The 23,317-nt window shown below is 48.2% G+C and overlaps 1 protein-coding gene across 2 annotated transcripts in view; it reads right to left on the bottom strand.

The window, feature by feature from the left end:
• LOC119276062 (light-mediated development protein DET1-like) overlaps window positions 1-22,420 on the bottom strand; it is a 36,466-nt gene extending 14,046 nt beyond the window's left edge. Inside the window, exons 1-9 of one of the 2 annotated variants that reach the window (XM_037557031.1) lie at window positions 22,217-22,420; window positions 20,461-20,885; window positions 20,112-20,340; window positions 19,545-19,640; window positions 8,582-8,650; window positions 8,118-8,174; window positions 7,949-8,029; window positions 7,700-7,864; window positions 1,371-1,466 (exon numbers count right to left, since the gene is read on the bottom strand). In XM_037557031.1, coding sequence (XP_037412928.1) covers window positions 1,371-1,466; window positions 7,700-7,864; window positions 7,949-8,029; window positions 8,118-8,174; window positions 8,582-8,650; window positions 19,545-19,640; window positions 20,112-20,340; window positions 20,461-20,885; window positions 22,217-22,297 — 1,299 coding nt within the window. In that variant the 5' untranslated portion in view covers window positions 22,298-22,420. The remainder of the gene's footprint in view (window positions 1-1,370; window positions 1,467-7,699; window positions 7,865-7,948; window positions 8,030-8,117; window positions 8,175-8,581; window positions 8,651-19,544; window positions 19,641-20,111; window positions 20,341-20,460; window positions 20,886-22,216) is intronic. The other variant, XM_037557032.1, reaches the window with a different exon arrangement.
• Window positions 22,421-23,317: the final 897 nt, after the last annotated feature.

Raw genomic sequence — 23,317 nt, forward strand, 5'->3', positions numbered from 1 at the left:
GGAGCATCCCACGTTCATCCCCATGTACACTCCGACTACTCTCCAAACCCCAAGTGGACATATGACGAGACCTCGAACATATGCCATTGGACACAAGGTGAACTCGGTCCTCTCCGAACCATCACTTTCTACATGTGAGATATGGCTACTACCTCCAACGTGTGTTATATGCATGATCAGGTACTTGGAGGAAAGCCACGAAGCCACCACATCCAACGGAACAGCTAGCGAGGACGCCAAGTACAAGGACCCAGAGAAGAAGCTGCGTGAAGCTACAGCCACCGGACGACCGGCCCAGCCCGGACATCCGGCCCCTGAGGACCCGAGCCGAATCCACGGACGACCGGAGCCACCGGACGTCCGACGACTCCCAGCGCCCGGACAACCGCCAAACACCAGACGTCCGACACTCTCCAGCGCCCGGACAACCGACGTCGACCGGACGTCCGACACCACCTGTCTAGAGCCAAAACACCGGACGTCCGACATGCACCGGACGACCGGACCCTCGCGAGCCACCGGACGTCCGGTACCTGTCGGACGTCCGACGCCTGTGCGCCCGCCCGTGTGTTGGGCCGAAGCCACTTACCCTTTCATTCGCCTAGACTATATATACTCCTCCGCCTCCTCCTAGTTAGGGTTTAGCGTTGATTTAGCTCAAGTTAGAGATAGAGCTTCGCTCATCCATCGGATCTCCTCCTCGTGAGAGACCGCGGCCTCCTCGGAGAAGATCCTATCGGATTCAAGACCCCCTCGTGGGAAGATCCCCTTGTGGATTCAAGACCTCCTCACGGAGAAGATCGGTTACCTTTGTATCCTTACCTTTGTTGATTGTGGATCATATGTATCTCTTTGTGTTCGGTGATCTAGCACTTGTGTGATTGATTCCTTGTTGGTTTAGTGATTCTCTCTCTCGTTTTCCCCGTGTTTCCCCTTTGTGCTTCCGTGTGTTCTTCGTGATTCCCCGTAGGATCCACTCCAAACGTGAAAGATCGTCACCATAGGGTTCCACCCTACATCAACATCGAGGAGTCTCCCCTCTGTTCTCAATTTTTTTTTACAAATAGCAGGATATACAATGTCCTGCTCAGAGTTTTGAAGAATCATTGGTTCAATGACAGACTTAAAGTAAGCCCAACGCAACAATATCAAATGTTTAGACACTACAGTTAATAATGTATTAACGTGTGCTTCATGTTCAATTTTCTACCAAGACCATATTGATTGTTTGCAAAAGCAAAAGAGAGGTTGGTGACTCGAGTGAAAGCACATGAACACTTGCAGGATATTATACTATGACACTTAAGCCAGAAAACTAGCCAAACTGGAACTACTATATAACATATATTCAAAAAAGTTGTAGAACAAACCTTCTCATCATAACGAAAAATCGACAGGTCAAAGTATGGTGAAGGACTTTGTGATTGGCAAGTGTAAGGCAATGACGCCATCATCTTTTTCACAAACTGCGAAACAGAAAACAAATAGCAAACTAGCAATCATCAAAAGGTTCATTATTACATCCTCTAACAAAAGAGGTAAATTGTTCACAAATCAGATGCCTTAAGAGTACACAAATGAGAAATATGTAGTAACTATAGTTATCAAGAAATAAGCCATGAGCAACTAGTGACCGTTTCACACCTCTAGTTTTTTCATCTGAAAGGTATGTGTCACACCTGCATCACCAATGATTGATGCGGTGGACATGTGATGGTGGGACCTCCGCTGCCATGTGGCATGGGCCCACACGCGTGTGTGAGTGGCTGGGTATATAGCCAGCTGTAGCCAGTAGGCAAGGCATGCGTGATTTGTATCTGAACTGGATTCCTCACCTACTCTCTGTATCTCATCTTCCTTAGCAAGAAACCCTCCTTCCAAGCCCGATCTCATCCCCTTCCCTTCCCCGATCCAGATCTGAGCAATTGGGTCTGTGACAGTTGGTAATCAGAGCCTCCATTCCCCACCACCAAGTTTCTCCGCCGCCACTCTCACCCTCTCGATCGAGCCGTAACATCCACACTGTGGGTGTGGAACTTGCTCCGGCGAGATCCACCCGAAATCCCCAGCGGGGTTGGCATGATTTGGAGCAAGTGCAACGGCGCCGCCGACCAAACCGCCTGCCCAAACCCACCACATCATCGCCGCCATGTCCGAATCAACCGGAGACCTGAAATCGATGCTCCAGTCGCTCTTGACGCGGTTCGATGAAAGCAAGCTCGCGGGCGACAAGCATCTCGAAGCGCAACTCGCGTTCAACACACAGGTGTCGTCTGATCTGGCGCACCTCCGCAAGCAACTGGATCTCACTCAAGCAGACGTCAACGAGGTGCGGCAGCACCGCGATCCACCACCATCGCCGACCGCCGCTGCGCTCCACCGACCGCACGCGGCCGACATCCAAGACGGCAAGCCCCAGGCGTGCTCAATGACGTCCCTTGAGCAAACACGCGGCCCTCGTCCCCAAGGACCAACCGCTCATCTCTCCAACAAAGGGCCTCCTCTGATTCCCACGCGGCCATCTCCGCCGTTCACGGGCACGGGCCAGGCCGCGGTCATCACGGCGGGCCGCGGCATCTACTATGGGCAAACCGAGGAGTACACGGTCAAGCCCCCCAAGCATGACTTTCCTCGCTTCGACGGCGACACGCCCAGCCTCTGGATCGACCGCTGCATCGCCTTGTACCGCATACCGTCGCACAACTGGGTTACCACGGCGTTGCTCTACATCCACGGTCACGCGGCGCACTGGTTCCAGGCATACCGTCAGACGCACCTTGCGCCAACCTGGGAGGAGTTCACAGCAGCCCTCAACAGCGAGTTCGGTCCGGATGAGTTCGAGGTGGAGATGCATAAGTTGCTGCAGCTCAGGCGGACCAGCACCATCGCAGAGTACCGGGTGGAGTTCGAGGCCCACATGTACCACTTGCTCACCCTCGAGGCGACGCTCAACCCCAAGCTCTTCATCACGCGATTCCTGTTGGGCCTGCGCGACGATCTCTGGGCCGTGGTCCGCCTTCAGGAGCCGTCGAGCATTACTCGTGCTGCCGTGTTAGCCATGATCGTGGAAGAAGAGGCGGGCAATCAACGTGCTCGTCCGCGAATCATTCCCGCGAGTCGACCTCCACCACCCCTCTCGCCACACACCATAGGCCGTGGGGGTGCCACGGCCAGGGGGCGCTGTTGTGCCCAACGACGACCTGGCACGCGAGCGCCAGCTACACGAGCATCGGTGTGCCAATGGCCTCTGCTTCAAATGTGGAGATCGGTACTCCCGCGAGCATCGATGCAAGGCGGCCACCCAACTGCTTACGATCCATGTCGGCGACTACGTCGAGGTGCTCAGCGACGACGCGGTCCACGCTTTGGACCTGCTCAACGCACCTGCACAACCAGAGCCGGCACCCGAGTGTTGCGTGCTCTCCACGCACACTGTCGCGGGGACCGAGTCACCGCATACTATCCGTCTACGAGCGCTCGTCGGCAACCAAGTTATGTTGCTGTTGGTGGACTCCGGGAGCACGCACAGTTCATTTCCACGACATTCGCAGACCGCATCAAAGCAACGCCAGTCGCTGTGCCGGCGGTCGAGGTACGCGTCGCCAACGGAGAGCGCAATGTCCTGCAACAACATGGTCCAAGGGTTGAAGTGGTGGATTCAAGGACACACATTCCACACGTACATGCGGCAACTAGCTTTGGGGGCTTACGATGGCATGCTTGGCATGGACTGGCTTGAGCAGTTCAGCCCGATGAGCTGCCACTGGCTCGAGAAGACGTTGACCTTTGAGCACCAAGACACCATGATCACGTTGCAAGGTGTTCGACCCAAGCAACAAGAGACGCTGGAAGAGATCGAGCCCGATCGGCTGCACAAATGGCAAGCCGGCAATGACATCTGGTGCATGGCCGTGCTGGACCTGCCCCGTGCCACGGAGCCCCAAGCCACCAAGGTGCCGCCTAGCGTGCAGGGCATCCTAGACGACTTCGCCGACGTGTTCGCCAACCCAAAAGGCCTATCGTCTCATCGTTGCTACGACCACGCCATCAAGCTGGTGGAGGACGCACGCCCCACCAACTCCAGACCCTACCACTACACGCCGTTGCAGAAAGACGAGATCGAGCGCCAGGTCCAAGAGATGCTGCAGTCGGGCGTCATTGAGCACAACATGAGCCCCATCGCAGCGCTGGTGCTTCTCGTCAAGAAGGACGGCACATGGTGTTTTTGCGTCGACTACTGGCGGCTCAACGACGCCACGGTCAAAAACAAGTTCCCGCTACTGATTGTAGACGAACTGCTCGACGAGCTAGTTGGCGCAGCATTCTTCTCCAAGCTCGATCTTCGCGCCGGCTATCATCAGATCAGAATGCGCGCTGGTGGTGAAGAGAAGACGGCATTGAAGACGCATCATGGACACTTCCACTTCAAGGCCATGCCGTCCGGGCTGACGAATGCCCCGGCCATCTTCCAGTGCTTGATGAATGCCATCTTCGCCAAGTATGTTCGTAAATTCGTAATCATTTTTCTGGATGACATCTTAGCCTTCAGTGAAACGTTGGAGGAGCACCTGGAACACCTGCGCCTCGTCCTCACCCTGTTGCGGGAGCACCAGTTGTACGCCAAGGAATCCAAGTGTTCGTTCGCGCAAGACAGCATCTCCTACCTCGGCCACATCATTTCCAAGGATGGCGTCGCGACTGACCCGAAGAAGACACACGCCATGTTGGCATGGCCTACACCGACCACGGCGACCGAGCTCCAGCGCTTCCTCGGCCTCACAAGCTACTACCGCAAGTTCATCGCGCACTACGGCATCATCGCCAAGCCGCTGACCAGCCTTTTGACCAAGAAGGGCTTCGAGTGGACGGAGCGGGCGCAGGTTGCGTTCGATCTACTCAAACGCGCGATGGTGACCGCGCCCGTGCTCGCGCTCCCCGACTTCGGGCGCCCGTTCTCCATTGAGACGGACGCGTGCGACACTAGCGTCGGCGCGGTGCTGGCTTAGGAGGGCCACCCCGTGGCGTTCTTTAGCAAGGCGCTCGGCGTGCGCAACCAAAAGCTATCAGCGTACGAGAAGGAGTTCATCGCCGTCATGATGGCCGTCGATAAATGGCGCGCCTACCTTCAACGGGGACCGTTCACCATCTTCACGGATCACAAGAGTTTATGCAATCTTCAAGATCAAAGTCTAGCTACCGATCTGCAGCGAAAGGCCATGGCGAAACTGGTGGGCCTCCAGTTCGGTTCTGGTACCATCGCGGCAGCGACAACGGTGCCGCCGTCGCGCTGTCCCGAGTGGGCGCGGCGCTGAACCTCGACGCACTCTCGATCTGCCAACCAGCATGGGTGCAAGAGGTGGCTAACTCCTACGCCACGGACGCCGATGCACAGGAGCACTTGGCGCGTCTCGCAATCATCAGACCCGACAACGACGGGTTCAAACTCTACAAGGGGCTCATTCGCAAGCAAGATCGGCTGTGGATTGGCGAGAACACGACACTACGCACCAAGATCATCAGCGCCTTGCACGACAGCGTGGTAGGTGATCACTCCGGCACTACTGCCACCTACCAATGCTTCAAGAAGCTCTTCATGTGGGAGGGCCTGAAGGGCGACGTCGCAGATTACGTGCGCCAATGCCAAGTCTATCAGCACGCCAAGCACAAGCAGAGCAAGACGGCGGGTACGCTAGCTCCTCTACCAGTACCAACAGCACCATGGAGCGACCTCACCATGGATTTCATGGAGGGCTTGCCATCATCAGAGGGCTTTGAGTCGATCATGGTAGTCGTGTACATGCTCACCAAGTCCGCGCACTTCAACCCGCACCGGCATCCTTTCAAAGCACCGCAAGTGACCAAGGTCTTCTGGGATCACGTCATCAAGCTCCACGGCATTCCGAGCTCCATCGTCTCCGACCGCGACCGCGTCTTCACCAACGCGCTCCAGGGCGGGAGCTCTTCGCCAGCGCGGGCACCAAGTTGCTCGACTCCACGGCGTACCACCCACAGACGGACGGCCAGAGCGAGAGGGTCAACCAATGCATGGAGATGTACCTGCGGTGCACGGTGCACAACGAGCCCTGGCAATGGAGGCGTTGACTACCCACGGCGGAGTTCTGGTACAATTCGTCCTTTCACTTGTCCATCACATGCTCTCCCTTCAAGGCGCTCTACGGAGTCGATCCCAACCTTGGCGCCATGGCACTCTAGAATGACAAGTCTGCGCCGGTCATCGATGGCGAGCCCTGGGACTGGGGAGTGCACACGACACGTCTGCGCGAGCACATTCTGCGCGCCCAGCACCGTTTCAAGAAGCAGGCCAATCAGAACCGCACTGAGCGTTCCTTCAAAGTTGGCGACTTCGTCCTCCTCAAGCTTCAGCCATATGCGCAGTCGTCCGTCGCCAACCGTCCCTGCGCCAAGCTGGCGTACAAGTTCTTTGGGCCGTCACTGTGCTGGACAAGATTGGCAAGCTGGCATACAAATTGGAGCTCCCGATGGACAGCAAGATCCACCCCGTCTTTCATGTGTCGCAGCTCAAGCCGTTCACCCCCAACTACACGCCGGTCTTCTCCGAGCTCCCACGGCCCCCAGATCTCGCCGGACACGATAACGAGCCCGTGGAGATTGTGGAGCGACGCATGGTCAAGCGTGGCAACAGTGCTCTCGTGCAGATCAAGGTCCGTTGGACGAACGACAACACATCGACGACCTGGGAGGACTACAACACTCTCCGTCGCCGCTTTCCACAAGCTCCAGTGCGGGACAAACCTCCGGGCGACGACATCGAGCAGCACGCATCTTCTGAAGAGGACGCCGTTCTAAAGGAGTGGGGAATGTCACACCCGCATCACCAGTGGTTGATGCGATGGACGTGTGATGGTGGGACCCCCGCTGCCATGTGGCATGGGCCCATCCGCGTGTGTGAGCGACTGGGTATATAGTCAGCTGTAGCCAGTAGGCAAGGCATGCGTGATTTGTATCTGAACTGGATTCCTCGCCTACTCTTTGTATCTCATCTTCCTTGGCAAGAAACCCTTCTTCCAAGCCCAATCTCATCCCCTTCCCTTCCCCGATCCAGATATGAGCAATTGGGTCTGTGACGGTATGGGTTTCTTACATTTTCACGAGCATACAACCTCATCTGCAACTGCATGTAAGTTGGTATATATAACTGAAAAGGCATGACAAGCACCAGAAAATAAGCTTAAAGCTAAAACAAAGTTTGCTTTTTCTTAGTTGATTCACCGAAACCTGAAACAAATTGGACTTCTAGTACCACTAGAACTGACAGCATGCTCAGGGAAGCTAACCTGCAAGGCTAAAACTCAATTTCTAGCCCTGCATTATTTGGAATTCTCCACATTATATCCAAGAAAATCTCCTTATTATGCAATTAATTCTGAACATACATATCCAAGAAAACTGTTTTTATATTGCATGTCATGTATGTTATATCCAAGAAAACCTCTTTCTTATAACATATGTGGAAATTGTGCATGCTATTACTAGAATACGTTGAAACATTTCAGTACAGTCAACAATAAGAGCATCATTCTTGGAAATAAAGAGACCATTAGTGCCGCAACATGCACAAGTCCTCGCATCTTGTCAAGGCATTTGAATGGAACAGATCAATAGAATGGTTCACCAAAAATGCATCATACGTTCATACAACTTGCGTTATCAGCATTACCTGTGAGGAGCTGCTTGCTTTATTTTTAATGGTGCGAAGTTGATCAAGAGCATGAACACTATTGGAATGCGACGAGATAAATTTCTCATGCGAAGAATTTTGAGGATTTGCATGGAAATGATCATAATAATGTTCAAACAATGAATACAGCTCCTCCGAAGAATTCTGCTGACAAATTATGTATTATGTTCAAACACAAGGGAAAATATATCCAATAACTTGAACAGCATCTCTGATGATCATAGATACCTGATAGAGTGAGACAATATCTGTCGTCTCCATGTTGTACACAGCAAAGAATGCTAGGTTTTGATCAGTGCTCCGAGTAACCTAAAGAAATATATTAGAGTGTCTGCAATTAGATGGTGACAAGATGTGAATAAAATACTGGTAAGATGTCAGGAGAAAATAGATTTACCCCTCCATCGACACTACCAAACTTGATAAATAGGTGACGGCGATCCAAAAACTGTACCTGTTCCACCATCATGTTATAAACACGTCTTGCAAATATTATTTAGCAGAAAACAATGTGTTCAGTGAACAGCATAGTCCCCGTAAATACTTAGGTTACTGATAGCTAGCTAAAATGAACAACAAAAGCTGTAAGTGCAGAATATAAAACTTCAATCTAACAGAAAAAATGAAGGGATGACAGTAGGAGAAAAAAAATCTCACGTAGAAGACTGCAGAGAAGGCATAAGACTTCCAAAGTAAACCAGCCAAAACCAGGAACAAAAAGGAGACAAAACATAGGCTAGCCAATACTTAAGAATAACCAGAAGAGAGAAGAAAGAAAGAACTAAGGCAAAAGAAAAACAGAGCAAAATCCTACTGCTATTATGATTCATTTAAGCTAGTCTTGAAAGTATCTATAGGTACCTTCCATATGATAAGATCCACATAGTCTTGAAAGTGAAAATAAAATTTCTTCTTCAGATGCTGGACCCTCTGCAAACAAAAATTACAATTTCAAACAAGTAGAAACAAAACATTTTTCCTTCACAAGAAAGACCATACGACCAAGAAAGAAGGGGGAATAAGCAATTAAGCATAAGTTTGTTTCAACAATTCAAAAGATGCAAGATTGACTGTACACAATAATGACAGGGAGTGCGAATATTTCAGAAGTGAATGCAATAAATTAGAGATGATTTTAAGCATCATAATTGACGTTGTTAGTACTATACATATAGCCATGTAGTCTTTTATATTTACCCCATTGTATAAGGGGTTTCCTGCATCTTTATCTTTACCTAATAATAAAGGACGGAGGCTTTCATAGTTCTCTATCCGTCATCCCTTTAGATCCGTTAATTTTTGTGTCAAGCGCAAAGATCAACGACTCAGATCTATTACCTATTATTACAATGTATGCCACCGCCGAGCGACAAAACGGCTTGTTCGTTCTTTCTTTCTTTTTTTCCTTACTAAGTCTTTTTCTGCCACATCCCACGCACGACGCAGCCCACGCTGCCTAAAAAAACTCTCGACCCCCTCCTCTCCCTCTCCCTACCATCGCAGCCGATGTTGACTAGATCGAGGTGCTAGCGGCCCGATGCACCTGGCGGCTACCGGATCCGGCCCCCCTTCGGATCCACTAGCTCGACGCTCTCCACCACCGCCATGTCCACCATGGCGGCCAGCAAGGTGTCCCTTGGCGTTCGGCCGTCCCCATACGGCGGTATCATGTCGGCGCCCCACATCCAGGTCTGCACTCTGACAGACCCTAGTGGTGGTTGTCTCTGAAATTGCAAGAGATCGAAGAAAAACAAGCAATTCGGTGGGAGATTTGAGGTTTGATTCACTCAGATCCGATGCAAGGTAGCTAGGGTTTTCGCCAGCCGGAACACGGCGGCTGCGAGGGCCAAGCCCAGATTAATCCTGAATGCCCTCTCCACAAGCCGGAGAGGGGTTTATAAAGCAAAATTCAGAGTAAAAGTAGATAGTGACATGTTCGACAGGTAAAAGACAGCGCGGTAACTTTTAAAAAGTAGGTCGCGACGATGCTGGCCGTCCAGATGGAGATCGACGGTTGTGGGCACACTTGAATCGGCGAAGCGGTAAGTTCTCCTCCGGGTCGTCAGATCACGGATCGACGGTCGTAGCTTCTCCAGGCAATAGCTGATGGTACTGTGGCTCGTCATGTGAACTGCTACAGTTGGCGGGCCTGACAATTCCCCCCTACTAACAACAGACTTGCCCTCAAGGATGGAAATCAGGAAAGATCTTCTGGATAAAAGCCGCATCTTCCCAAGTTGCATTCTCCACTGGTAAGTTCAGCCACTTGATGTGCCACTGCACCACTGGGATGCTGATGTCTCCCTGAACTCTTGGGATCAACCTTCTGTCAAGCAGAGTTTCAGGTTGGATGAGTATGTGCCCCTGCTCATCAAGGAGAGGTAATGCTGGGTTTGGCACAGCTTCAGGCCCAATGTGCTTTTTGAGTTGGCTGACATGAAAAGTGGGGTAAAGTTGACAACCCTCAGGTAGAAGGAGGCGATAAGCTACAACTCCAATTCTTTCCATGACTCTGAAAGGACCATAGTATTTGGAATGAAGTTTCAAGTGTCTGTGTATGCTTAAACTGGTGTGCCTGTATGGTTGCAATTTGACATAGACTATATCTCCCACTGCCAGCTGTCTTTCAGATCTCTTCTTGTCAGCAAAGAACTTCATTCTTTCTTGTGCCTTAAGCAAATTGTCCTTAATCTGTTGTGCTATTGTATCTCTGTCCAGTTGAGCTTGGTAATCATCTCCCTCTACTGGTGGTAGCATCAATTCTGCAATCAGAGGGGGTGGTCTTGCATATAAGGCTTGAAAAGGGGTCATTTTCAAGGATGTGTGGAATGTGGTGTTGTACCACCATTCAGCCATGGACAACCATGAGTGCCACTTCCTGGGGTGAGCAAAAGCCATGCATCTCAGGTAGTTTTCCAGGCACTGGTTCACTCTTTCTGTTTGCCCATCAGTTTGGGGGTGGTAGGAAGTGCTCAAGTGTAGCTTTACTCCCATTTTGTTGAACAGATGTTGCCACAGGTGACTGGTGAATATCCTGTCCCTGTCAGTTACAATGACAGAAGGCAAACCATGTAGTCTAAATATATTGTCAGTGAAGGCTTGTGCTACTGTCCTGACAGTAATGGGGTGTCTCATAGCAATAAAGTGAGCATATTTAATGAAACGGTCAACCACCACAAGTATCATGTCCTTATGCTCAGACTTGGGCAATCCTTCCACAAAATCCATGCTAATGTGGGTCCAGGCAAAATCAGGAACTGGCAGTGGCTGTAACAACCCAGGAGGGTGTACATGTTGAGCTTTGTTTAGCTGACAGACAGGGCATTGCTGGACAAAGGTTTGGACTGCTTTTCTCATTCCTGGCCATGTGAAAAGGATTTTCAAACTGTGATAAGTTGCTCTTTCACCAGAGTGTCCTCCCAGTTCAGACTTATGAAAAGAAGTGAGCAGAGAGTTTTTCAGTGCACTGTTATTGCCAATCAGGATTTTTCCTTTGTATCTTAGGACTCCACTAGTTAGGGTGTAAGGAGGTTGAGCAGCTGGGTCTATTGCTAGTTTAGCAAGTAGATCAGAGCATTTTGTATCCCCTTTGTAGCTGTTCACCACTTCAGTTATCCAAGTAGGAATTGCAGTACTTGACCCCAAAGCAAGTAAAGCATATTTAACTCTGGAGAGAGCATCAGCCACTCTATTCTCTTTTCCTTTTTTGTATTCTACTCTGAAGTTGTAACCCATGAGTTTAATGAGAAGTTTGTGCTGAATGCCTTTAGTAACTTTTTGCTCTTGTATGTATTTTAAACTCTGTTGGTCAGTTCTGATGATCAAGGAGGAGGAGGCAAAGTAATGCTTCCATTTTTTTAGTGCTTCAATGATTGCCAGTGCTTCTTTGTCATATGTGGACCAGGCAGCAGCTTTAGGGCCTAGTGCTTTGCTCATATAAGCAATAGGTTGTCCATTCTGCATCAGTACTGCTCCTATCCCATAGCCAGAAGCATCAGCTTCCAAAACAAAAGGCAAGGAGAAATTTGGTAGGGCCAGAACTGGAGCAGATGTCATTTTGTCCTTTAGTTGCTAAAAAGCAGTTGCTTGTGTATCAGTTCATTGAAATCCATCCTTTTTCAATGCATCAAACAGTGGCTTACAGATCACCCCATAACTCTGAACAAACCTTCTGTAGTACCCTGCTAAGCCCAGAAAACTTCTCAATTGTGTCACATTTTGAGGAGTGGGCCAGTTAATGATTGCTTCTACTTTGGCAGGGTCTGTGGATACTCCTTTGTCAGAGATCACATATCCCAAATACTCTACTTGGTTTTGTGCAAAAGTGCACTTAGAGAGCTTTGCATATAGTTGATGTTTCCTGAGTGCTTCCAGTACTAGAGTCACATGTTCCAAGTGCTCCTTATATGTTTTACTGAAAATGAGGATGTCATCAAAGAAAACTAACACACAATCTCTCAGGAGGGGTCCCAATACAGTTTGCATGAGTTCTGTAAAGGAAGGTGGGCCATTTGTCACTCCAAATGGCATGACAAGGAACTCAAACAGGCCAATGTGTGTGCTAAAGGCAGTTTTTTCAATATCTCCTTCTTTCATCCTGATTTGATGATAACCACTTCTGAGGTCCAACTTGGTAAAAATCTTTGCTCCATTAAGTTCATCCAGTAGGTCTTCTATCATTGGTATGGGATACTTGTTCTTGATGGTGTGGGCATTTAATCTTCTGCAATCAATGCATAACCTCCAAGTCAGGTCCTTTTTCTTGACCAAGATGGCTGGAGAAGAATATGGACCGTGACTTAATCTAATTATCCCTTTTTGCAGAAGGTCTTTAATAATTTCCTCTAGAGCATTTTTCTGGTGATGTGGTAGCCTGTATCCTCTTTGGTTTATAACTGGGGCTCCAGGTTCTAAGTTGATTGCATGGTCACAATCTCTCTTTGGAGGTAGACCAGTGGGCTCTTCAAACACATCATGGAAATTCTCTAAGATTGTCTTAATTCCAGGCTGTTTGACAGATTCATGGATGGTTTCAAGCTGCACTGGTTGCATCCACATCAGGGCTCCAGTGAGCATGTCCTCCATTATATTTTCCATATCTTGTAACAATGGAGAGCAGGGACTTGTTGGCAAACTTTCATCCAGGAATGTGATGTGTTCTCCATTAGAGAGTTTGACTCCTAGCTGCATGTTAGGGAGATCAAAAGTGACAGGACTATGTTTATACATCCAGTCAGCTCCAAGAATGAGATCATATCCTGTAAGTTTCAACATTCTGAAATCAGATACTAGTTCCACTCCCTGGATAGTGTACTTGGTGTTGCAAAGAGAAAATTCACTGTATAATTTGCCCCCATTTGCTACAGTCACTTGGACCTGTTTACTGGTGTTGCAGGGCAACCAGATTTGGCTGCCAGAGCAGGGAAAATGAAAGTTGTGGTGCTTCCACTACTGTGATCCAGTATGCATTGAGAATGGATTAGTATTTGGTATGCTTGCAAATGCTTATTTATTGCTTGCACCAGAGATGCCAACAAGTTGCTATTGAAAATTCAAATATACTGTCAGAAAAATGTAAAAAACACACACGCGCTGGTCTCAACTAGCTCTACCCTGCTGTCACCGCCCTCCCCTAAGAGCATTCAACCCTACGGCAGAGCTGGTTCTGCACCCCGAGCACTCAACCCTACGACGGAGCTGGTTCTGCATACTGTCATTTTCTCCCATTGCAATGCACGGGCTCAAAGCAACTTTGTTTGCCAGTTCAGTTTAGTAGCGCATGTTCTCATGATCGCATGTGTTGTTTATTCCACCAAAGAAACATGTATGCAGTTTTTGGATTTGTTTGAAGTTCATAAGATATTGTAGGAATCGTGCGATCATGAACTTGATGCCATATCCAAGAAAGGTGAGGCTGCTTCGGGAGGGCGTGCGTGAGCCGTACTTTGGTGAGTGGCAGTCACGCCGATTGATAAGCCGCATTTTGATTTGTATCACTACCACTGGCTTGATCTGCGGAGCCGTACTAAGTTTTGGAATAATATTGTTCTTTGTCAATGTGAACAAATTGTATTACCCTGCTGCTGAGTGGTTTCTCGATAAATCTCAGTTCGTTTCCAATGGGCAGATGATATTTTTTTGTAGTAATATATGTTGAACGGTAATGTGTATATCATTCGGTGATCTGTTAACAAATTTAGATTTCTGTTGGAAATAATTATGTTTCATCTACTATGCTCCAAATTTGAAGGTTGATGTTATACAAATTTTACCGAATTAACACAAATATTGGTTGAGAGAAATTTTTCATTATGTAACAGTGCACGAACATCAGGAAGCAATTTGTGGAATGCAGCCCTTACGTCTAGCTCGACAATATTACTTTTTTGAGTTATAAATGTTCTCTTGTACCGGTGTGGTTCAATGGCAATGCGGTGACCGAATCCATCACCTTGACCACGTCACGTGTTATGACAAGGTGAACGGCCTACATCCGTGACGGCGAAAATGAGGATCCCTACGAAACAAATGGGTTACCTTCTTCAAGTGGATGAAGCAGATTGTGTGTGTGGTGATGGGTTGTGATGTTATTTTTCTCTCGTTGTGCACAGGAATGTTTGCTAGTATTTCCTACACCTGTACATGCTAGCCTATGGCCCCATGGGAATACAAGATGCATATTCCTAACATGGTATTAGAGCCCTAGGGTTTTTTTTCGCACGCCGCAACTCATGCTCGATCCCGTCGTGCGCCGCCGCTTCTTCTCTGAACGGTTGCTGCTGTGTTCCTCTCCTCCCGATCCGCTGCATACTACGCCAGGCCACTCATCACGCGTCGCCCCGCCCCGCTCATCTACGCCCGAAGGCCTCCACGTGCCAGGTCGCTGCTCCCTCACGAGAGCTTCATCCGAGCGCGCGTGTTCTGCTCGAAGCCTGGCCTGATTCCATGACGCCCATCTGCCCGTGGAGTGTGCCTGCACATGACTTGTGCTTTGCTCACCTGTTGCTTCTGCACCACCCGTGAAGGGTGTGACGTGTGTTCACGCTCGTGCACTTGCCCAGACAAATTCTGCCAAAGCCTCCTGTGCCGCTGTGATCTGCTCTGCTCCGCAGCTGCCTGCTCCGGCTGTCTTAGCTCGGCTGTTGGGTCTTCGCGAGTAGAGAGAGAGAGAGAGAGATGTTTTCCTTAGGTACGCATGTCCCTTGCTACCTGTCTCCTGACGGTGTTCCCTTCACTACTTCCGTCTCGCACATGCGTCGTTCCTCGGTGCTTGATGCTCGTCCACCCCTTTGGCGTCTTCTACAGGTTATGTTGGTCGCTCTTCAGTGACTCCTCTCTCGACCTCCGCACATTGTGATTGTCGTTCTACACCGACTCCTCTCGCGACTTCCACCAGTGCTTGTCGCTCTACATCGACTCCTCTCGCGACTTTCCCCGACAGTGTTGGTGTATATGGCTCCATGGACCACCTCGCACACGCGTCTTCCCTTGGCACTTGGTGCTTGCCTGCATACGGCCTCGTCTCCTTCATCAGCTTTTGCGAACACTACTGGTTATGCTACACCGCCACATCTAGTGGCTTCCAGAGGTGGTGGTGGCCGCTCCTTCCCCGGTGTTGCTACGTCGCCTAATCCGGATGTGTACTTCACTGAGCAGGAGATTGCGTGACTTCGCGACCTGTTGGCTACCTCCGGCTCTCTATTGTCGAGTGCATCTACGCCGACTTCTTCAGTTGAGCTCTTGACTGAGCAAGAGATTACATGACTTCGATGCCTGCGACCTGCATCTTCCGTTCTCCATCGACAGGTACTGCTAGTTCTGCTACCGACTCTTCTGGCATTGTGAGACCACCTTCTACACACGCAGGTACATCTCCGTGTGACTCATGATTCATCCACCTTGCCATCCATTCCATCTCTCGACTCTTGTTCATGTTATTACTGCCTATGGTACTTCTCTCCCGCTTACTAGCCGAGGCGTTCTTAGCACTTCATCTTTTCATGTTCCTGAAGTTGCTCATGTTCCTCGACTTACCATGCAGCTCCTTTTTGGTGGTCAGATTGTTGACTCTAGTTATAGGGTCATTCTCTACTTTGACTCATGTTCCGTTCTGGACCGTCACACTGGTGTTCTCCTTGGTGCTGGCCCTCGACACCGTGACTCCCAGGGTCTTTGGGAGCTTGACTGGCTACACCTTCCCTCCACTGCCACCGCTGCCAGTCTTTCCGCCTCTGTTGCCATGTCTACCAGCTCTTTTCAGCAGTGGCATCATCGCCTTGGTCACTTGTGTGGCTCTCGTCTCTCATCTTTAGTTCAATGTGGTCTTCTTGGACCCGTCTCCGATGGTGTGTCTTTAGACTGTTGGAACTAATCTTGCTATTAGTGCTAAGTTTAGATTATTTCTTGTTTTTGAGTCATGCATGTAGTTCCAGCTGCGACAGGTGTGCACGTCAGAGTTGTGCTTCACGTGTACACAGATGCAAAGCTAATCTGTTTAGGTAGTTGCATGCCTAGTTAGTACTAGGAAAGGATTCAGTCAGAGGCCTGCACGGATAAGTCGTGTTGGTTGTTGGAGTGATTCCATGAGTAGGATAAGGCCTGATAGTGCATGCATAAGTTAGTGGGATTAGTTGCCCGAGAGAGGTGGCTGGCAAGTGCGTGTATGGTCTTGTATATATATGCGTCAATGAGCAATGAGAAAAGTGGCCCGGAGGGCTGAGAAAAAATGTAACACTTGTGATTGCCAAGGAAGTGCCTCACGGCAAAGCTAGTTGGCTCTCTTCCTTGGTGTGTGAGTGTGTGTGTTTCTCGGTTTCTTCCATGGTTTGCGTCCTTGAGAGAAACAAGAGGAAGAGAGAGTTGTTGAGGTAGAAGAAGCGGCGCTGCGAGGAGGGGGCGCCAACATAGACTGCCAGGGTTGTCGTCTTGGTAAACAGGTCCGGTTACCTTATCGTCATAGCGACACTGTATCTCAGCGTCCTTTCGACCTTGTTCACTCTGATGTCTGGGGTCCATCTCTCCCTTTGCCTCGAAAGGGGGTCATCGCTACTATATTATCTTTATAGATGATTTCTCTCACCACCCCTGGATATATTTCATGTCTTCTCATAGTGAGGTCTTATCTATCTATAAGTGTTTTGCTGCCATGGTTCACACTCAATTCTCTACGCCTATTCATGTGCTTCGTGCTGACTCTGCTGGAGAGTATATCTCCAAGATGTTGCTTCTTGTCCTGGTACTCATGCTCGGAATGGTGTCGCTGCGCACAAGCATTGTCACCTTCTTGAGACGGCCCGTGCGATGATGAGCGCCGCCTCTCTTCCGCCTCACTTTTGGGTTGAGGCTGTCTCCACTTCCACCTATCTCATCAACCTTCAGCCGTCCAATGCTCTATAGGGTTGCGTTCCTTCAGAACTTCTCTTTGATCGTTCTCCTAATTACTCGGCACTTCGTTTGTTTGGTTGTGTTTGCTATGTTCTTCCCGCCCCTCATGAACGCACCAAACTGTCTACTCAGTCTGTTGAGTGTGTCTTCTTAGGTTATAGCGATGAGCATAAGGGTTATCGTTGTTGGGATCCTGTCGGTCGTCGGATGCGTATTTCTCGGGATGTGACTTTTGATGAGTCTCGTCCCATCTACCCGCGTCCATCTTCCTTGGCCTTTTCAGTAGAGGATATATCTTTCCTCACTTTTCCTGACACGCTTATCACTCCAGTTAAGCCCTTGCCCGTCCGTCCTACTACCCCAGCTTCTCCGACTGTTGCAGATCCGTGCCACCATCTCCCATGGTTTCCTCACCTCGCTCGTCATAGGATTCTGCACCTTCGCCTCTCTCGGTGAATACTCCTGGTATTCTTCCATCTTTTCCGCAGTATTATACTCGTCATCGCAGTATTATACTCGTCATCTACATAATGTGGATGTGTCTACTGATGTGCCACCTTCCTCGTCTCAGCCTACTTATGGGTTGCATCCTTGCCCGCTTCCGCCTGTTGATTGCCTTGGTTTTCCACGCGCTGGTGTTGTTGTTCTTGAGCCGACTTCTTATCGTCAAGCTGTTGTTCATCCCGAGTGGCAGTTTGCGATGGCAGAGGAGCTTGTTGCTCTTGAGCACACAGACACGTGGGATCTTGTTTCTCTTCCTCCCGGTGTTCGCCCCATCACTTGTGAGTCTACAAGGTTAAGACTCGCTCTGATGGTTCTCTTGAGCGTTACAAAGCTCGTCTAGTGGCTTGTGGCTTTCAACAGGAGCATGGTCGTGATTACGATGAGATTTTTGCTCTTGTGGCCCATATGACCACTGTTCGCACACTTCTTGCCATGGCCTTTGTTCGCCACTGGTTTGTGTCTCAGCTTGATGTTAAGAATGCCTTTCTTAATGGTGAGCTGCGTGAAGCGGTTTACATGCAGCCCCCACCTGGGTATTCTGTTCCTGATGGCATGGTATGCCGTCTTCGTCGCTCTCTCTATGGACTTAAGCAAGCCCCTCGCGCTTGGTTTGAGCATTTTGCCTCTATGGTGACCGCCGCTGGTTTTTCAACGAGTGCTCATGATCCAGCGTTGTTTGTCCATCTTTCTACTCTTGGTCGAACTCTTCTTCTTCTCTACGTTGATGACATGATTATCACTGGCAGTATATTGTCTTTGTGAAGGCTCGTCTTAGTGAACAGTTTCTTATGTCGGATCTTGGCCCTCTTCGCTATTTTCTTTGGATAGAGGTCTCTTCTACCTCAGATGGCTTTTTTATTTCCCAGGAGAAGTATATCCAAGATCTTCTTGCTCGTGCTGCTCTTACTGATGAGCACATTGTTGAGACTCCCATGGAGCTCGATGTCCACCTTCGTGATACTGATGGTGACCCCTAGTCTGATCTGACGCGTTACCATCATCTTGTTCGGAGTCTTGTCTATCTAGTTGTCGCTCATCCAGATATCTCTTATGCAGTCCATCTTCTGAGTCAGTTTGTCTCTGCTCCCACTTCGATTCACTATAGTCACCTCCTTCGTGTTCTCCGATATCTTCAGGGCACGATCTCTCGTCGTCTGTTCTTTCCTCGCTCCAATTCCTTACGGCTTGAGGCCTATTCGGATGCTACCTGGACTAGTGATCCCTCAAATCGCCGTTCACGTTCTGCTTACCATGTTATTCTTGGTGGTTCTCTCATTGCCTAGAAGACGATGGAAGACGAAGAAATAGACTGCAGTTTCCCGTTCGAGTGCAGAGGTTGAGTTGCGAGTTATGGCTCTTTTGACTGCGGAGGCGACTTGGTTACGGTGGTTATTTTAGGACTTTGGTGTTTCTTTCACTACACCGACTCTGCTATTGTCTAATAGTACAGGTGCTATTAGCATTGCACATGACCCTGTGAAGCATGAGCTAACCAAGCATATTGGTGTTGATGCTTTCTATGTGCACGTTGATGTGCAGGATCAGGTTATTGCTCTTCAGTATGTGCCTTCCGAGTTACAGTTGGCGAATTTCTTTACGTAGACCCGGACTAGAGTGCAGCATGGCTTCTATCTCTCCAAACTCAGTGTTGTTCATCCACCATGAGTTTGAGGGAGGGTGTTAAGAGTACTATACATATAGCCATGTAGTCTTTTATATTTACCCCATTGTATAAGGGGTTTCCTGAATATTTCCTACACATGTACATGTATATATACCGGTCTATGGCCCCGTGAGAATACAAGTTGCATATTCCTAACAGACGTGAGGATTCAAAATATTGAGATCAACCTGGCAATAACTAAGCGAGTAAGAATGCAAAGTGCAGATCAAGATCACATAGCAAATAAATGTGTAAGATAGCTAAGTAGCTAACCAAAGCCTGATCAGGTTCATCATTCCAAGTCTTGCGGAAAATAAATGATAGCAACCGTTGCTTGATGCCAGGAAGAAAAGAATTCCCCTGTGCAGCCTGCAAGCATAAACTCCATTATCAATTTCGTAGTTCACAAGTTCAATAACAGACAATTTCCAAAGTCTTGTTCAAGGATGACAGATTGCAGACATGAAGGTTTGCTACAGCCTCCAAAGGATATTTGCTGTATATAAGTGATGTGGGTAAAACAAGACTATTTTCAGACAACAATTAGAGAGGATGAACGAAAGAATATCAAACAATAATTTGAAATTCGATAGTAAACCAGAGATTTATAATGATATTGCCAGATAAACTAAAATTATATGTCTCGCTAAACCATGTGGTATGCTGCACACATGTTCTAAAAGTAATCGTATAACTGAGAACATGTTAACAAAGGTACGTCAAAACAGGCTAATAGGTAGATGCTGCGAACCGGAAGAAACAAATATGTGAAAATGAATGCAACCCATGTACAGACTGCAGACCAAGCAATCTTGAAAAAATACAAAGATTTGCATGTACCTGGCCATGTGAATAAAGAAATAGTTCGTCATCTTCCCGGCAAAATGCACCAATTCTCCGTACCTCAACAAGGCTGCCGGAATCTCGGATTTGTAGGACATGTATTGTTTGATATCGAAGAGAGACAATGCAAACCAGATCCTCATACAAGTAAGCACCAATACTATGAGCCAAATTGATAAAATCATTGCAGAAAGCTTTCTCGTCTAGTATTGCACCATCTTCTAACCTAATAACAAAAATACAGATGTGCTAATCCACCCAAATGTAGGAAAGCATGGTTACAGAATATATTTTAGTTTGAGTTAAAAGCTGCACTTCCTAAATCAGGACAAATAGATAACTGTACCTCACAAGATAGAAAGTTATTTTCTCAATTGATGGTACCCCGTGAATTGCACCATCAGTGGCACTTGAGTCATTACTTTGTGCAGTTGACGTTGCAAATAAGCCATATTGATGGCACTCCATGTAGAGGAAAAAGTCCTTACAAATGTACTCATTGCTGGATGCAAGTGAGATTGAGTAGAGCTGCTTAAAGAAACTGTCAAATCTCTCTGCATTGGCCGGAAGATCATGAGAATCACATTCTTCATGGCATGAAAACGTTAACCAGATGGGACGGTACACAATCAAATCTTGATGGTTTCGACTAAAGGCCACAAGATACTTGCCATCATCAGTGAACTTGCGAAACGAATAATCCGGGCAATCTATGTCGTATATAGTGTAACTTGGAACCAAATTCTCATAGAATTGTCTGACAGTATTAACCTGTCAACAATGGAAAAGGGAAGGAGAAGAAAAACCACTTAGATCTTCTTAAGTTGCATAATAAAAAGGTTGCAGAAATTTGCTCCATCACAAGGCCATAACCAAGACTCAATATAAAAAGCATGCTAGAACACCAAAGCATGTGAGTTCCAATAGTTATTACAGGAAGACAACACACATCAGTCATCAAAAAATATACAGCAACAAGTGTGAATTATGTCTACCTAAAAGAAAGATATGAGCCTACATTCTTGAACTTTAACTTTTGACAGTTACACTCCCCATCTTGGGTAATGAATATCTTCATCTAAAAGTATTGCCACAGCATCAAGTGTGCAGATTTTGTGCATGTTTCATCTATCCTAGATTATGGACACAGGCAATAACAAATTCATCAATGTTGCATGTATTTTTATTTTCAATCTCACACACTAGGCAATTGTTTACTTGTTTGCTCATGCTTGATAGGTGTTCTGCACAACATAACAACTCACCCAAAAAAATCTCAATTCAGAAGTCCCAAGGATTTTGCTGCATTATTCCTCACACTCAGTTTCAAGCTTGACATCCTACACCATTGTTTTGTTTTCTGAACCATAAACTAGTTAACTAAACTACTTGACATAGATAATTGTCTAAGTCATAGGGATAAGATAATCTTGCATCGCCCTGTTGTACAAATTATCCTAAAATTGTTAAGGTGATAGGTGGAATGTGTCAGTTCACTCCAACCATTGCCTACTTCATTTAACCTCTTTTTTTGTGACATTTCACTGCTTATGAGCTACTCCTCCGTTCCTAAATATAAGGCCTTTTAGAGATTCCAATATGGACTACATACACAGCAAAATGAGTGAATCTACACTCTAAAATATGTCTATATACATCCGTATGTACTAGTCCTTATTGAAATCTCTAAAAGGGCTTATATTTAGAAATGGAGGAAGTACTAGTTATTCACAAGGCTGACATTGTCGCATTAATATTTTACCATGTATGGCTTAATACCAGGAGTGTCATTAGCTCTAGACTCTAGATATCTCTGGCAAATATCTTAGCCACAGTTCTCATAGTACAGCACAGACAGGAGTACCATAGTCAACAGTACAACCCCAAAAATGGGGCCTCACCCCACCCCAAAACCCCCCACAGGCCACAAAGGCTAATCACGTGTAGCAACGGCAACCACAGCGACACCACCCTCTGCCCGCCCTAACGCAAGGAAAGCAGCCGCATTCGACCGCCCTCCGCGTGCCCACAGTCGCAAGAGCACTACGCCTATCACCGATTCTGAGGGTTAGCGAGGCGGGAGGAAGGAGGAAGAAGCGTACGGTTGCGCTGGGGCGCGGAGAGAGGAACTGGCGGTCGAACACCCTGGAGGCAAGGTTGCCGCTGCGGAAGAAGCCCACCATCACTGCACCACCCGTGGCCGACGCCGGCGCCGAAGCATCGCACGCGCACGCGCCGGGGAGGGTGAGGGTGGGGGTTGGGCGGTGGGGATTATTACTATTTTCCGCTGGTGTGGAGGTGAGAGGGTGGGAAGGGGATTTTTGCTTCTTATGATGATCACTATTTATTTATCTCCATCTCTACTAGTACCTCCTGGTTTACTCGTCTTCTTTGTAATTTGTGACTGACTTTGATCATAAATTTGACTAACCAAATATATGTAGTATGTTATAGAACTTATATTGTTACATTCATATTTGAAAGAGGCTTCCAGTGGTACTATTTTTATGATATATAACTTATTTTTTATAGTTAAATTGAAGGTCAAAGTTTGACACGAAATACAAGAGGGACTAATAAATCCGAACGGAGGTAGTACCAATAAACAATCCAACATTATCTTCTTTAAATACACCCACAAGACGTGCACGAATCCATTACCACCGCATGATTAGATCCCTAAACTCGATCTAACAGCTAGGCTTAATCTAATCTGTTTTCTGGTGTGCGTTTTGTAATTTAGGTTATAACTTAGGTTGACTAACCGTGCTCCACCGAGGAAAATACGACGCGCTCATGTTCGCAACCCCTAAAATCACGCGTGAGGCATGCGAAAAAGGAAGTTGATCGCAATCCCCTCAATTTGTGTGATGCCTTGCTCGAAACAACTCCCCCCACTACCCATGTCGCCTGCCTTGCGCCCTAGAGCGCCGCCACCTGACCCTCCTCTTCCTCTGCCACCGACACCGCTGAAGCGACCAGTGAGTCGCCCTCTTCCACAGCGACCCCCGACGCCAACAGCACCTCCCACCCGTCCTGCCATCTTTCCCACGCAGCGGACAGCCAGATGAGGTAGAGCCGACGTCTCCCTCGTTCACCTACACCGCCGACGAGCTGCGACGGCGTCGTCTCGCCGTGCACGCCCTGATCTGGACGGCACCGCCAACCCCGTCGCCCTCCTCCCCTGGTTATCGAATCCAGCC

Source organism: Triticum dicoccoides, chromosome 3B, assembly GCF_002162155.2.
Source record: "Triticum dicoccoides isolate Atlit2015 ecotype Zavitan chromosome 3B, WEW_v2.0, whole genome shotgun sequence".
In the NCBI taxonomy this organism is placed as follows: Eukaryota; Viridiplantae; Streptophyta; class Magnoliopsida; order Poales; family Poaceae; genus Triticum; species Triticum dicoccoides.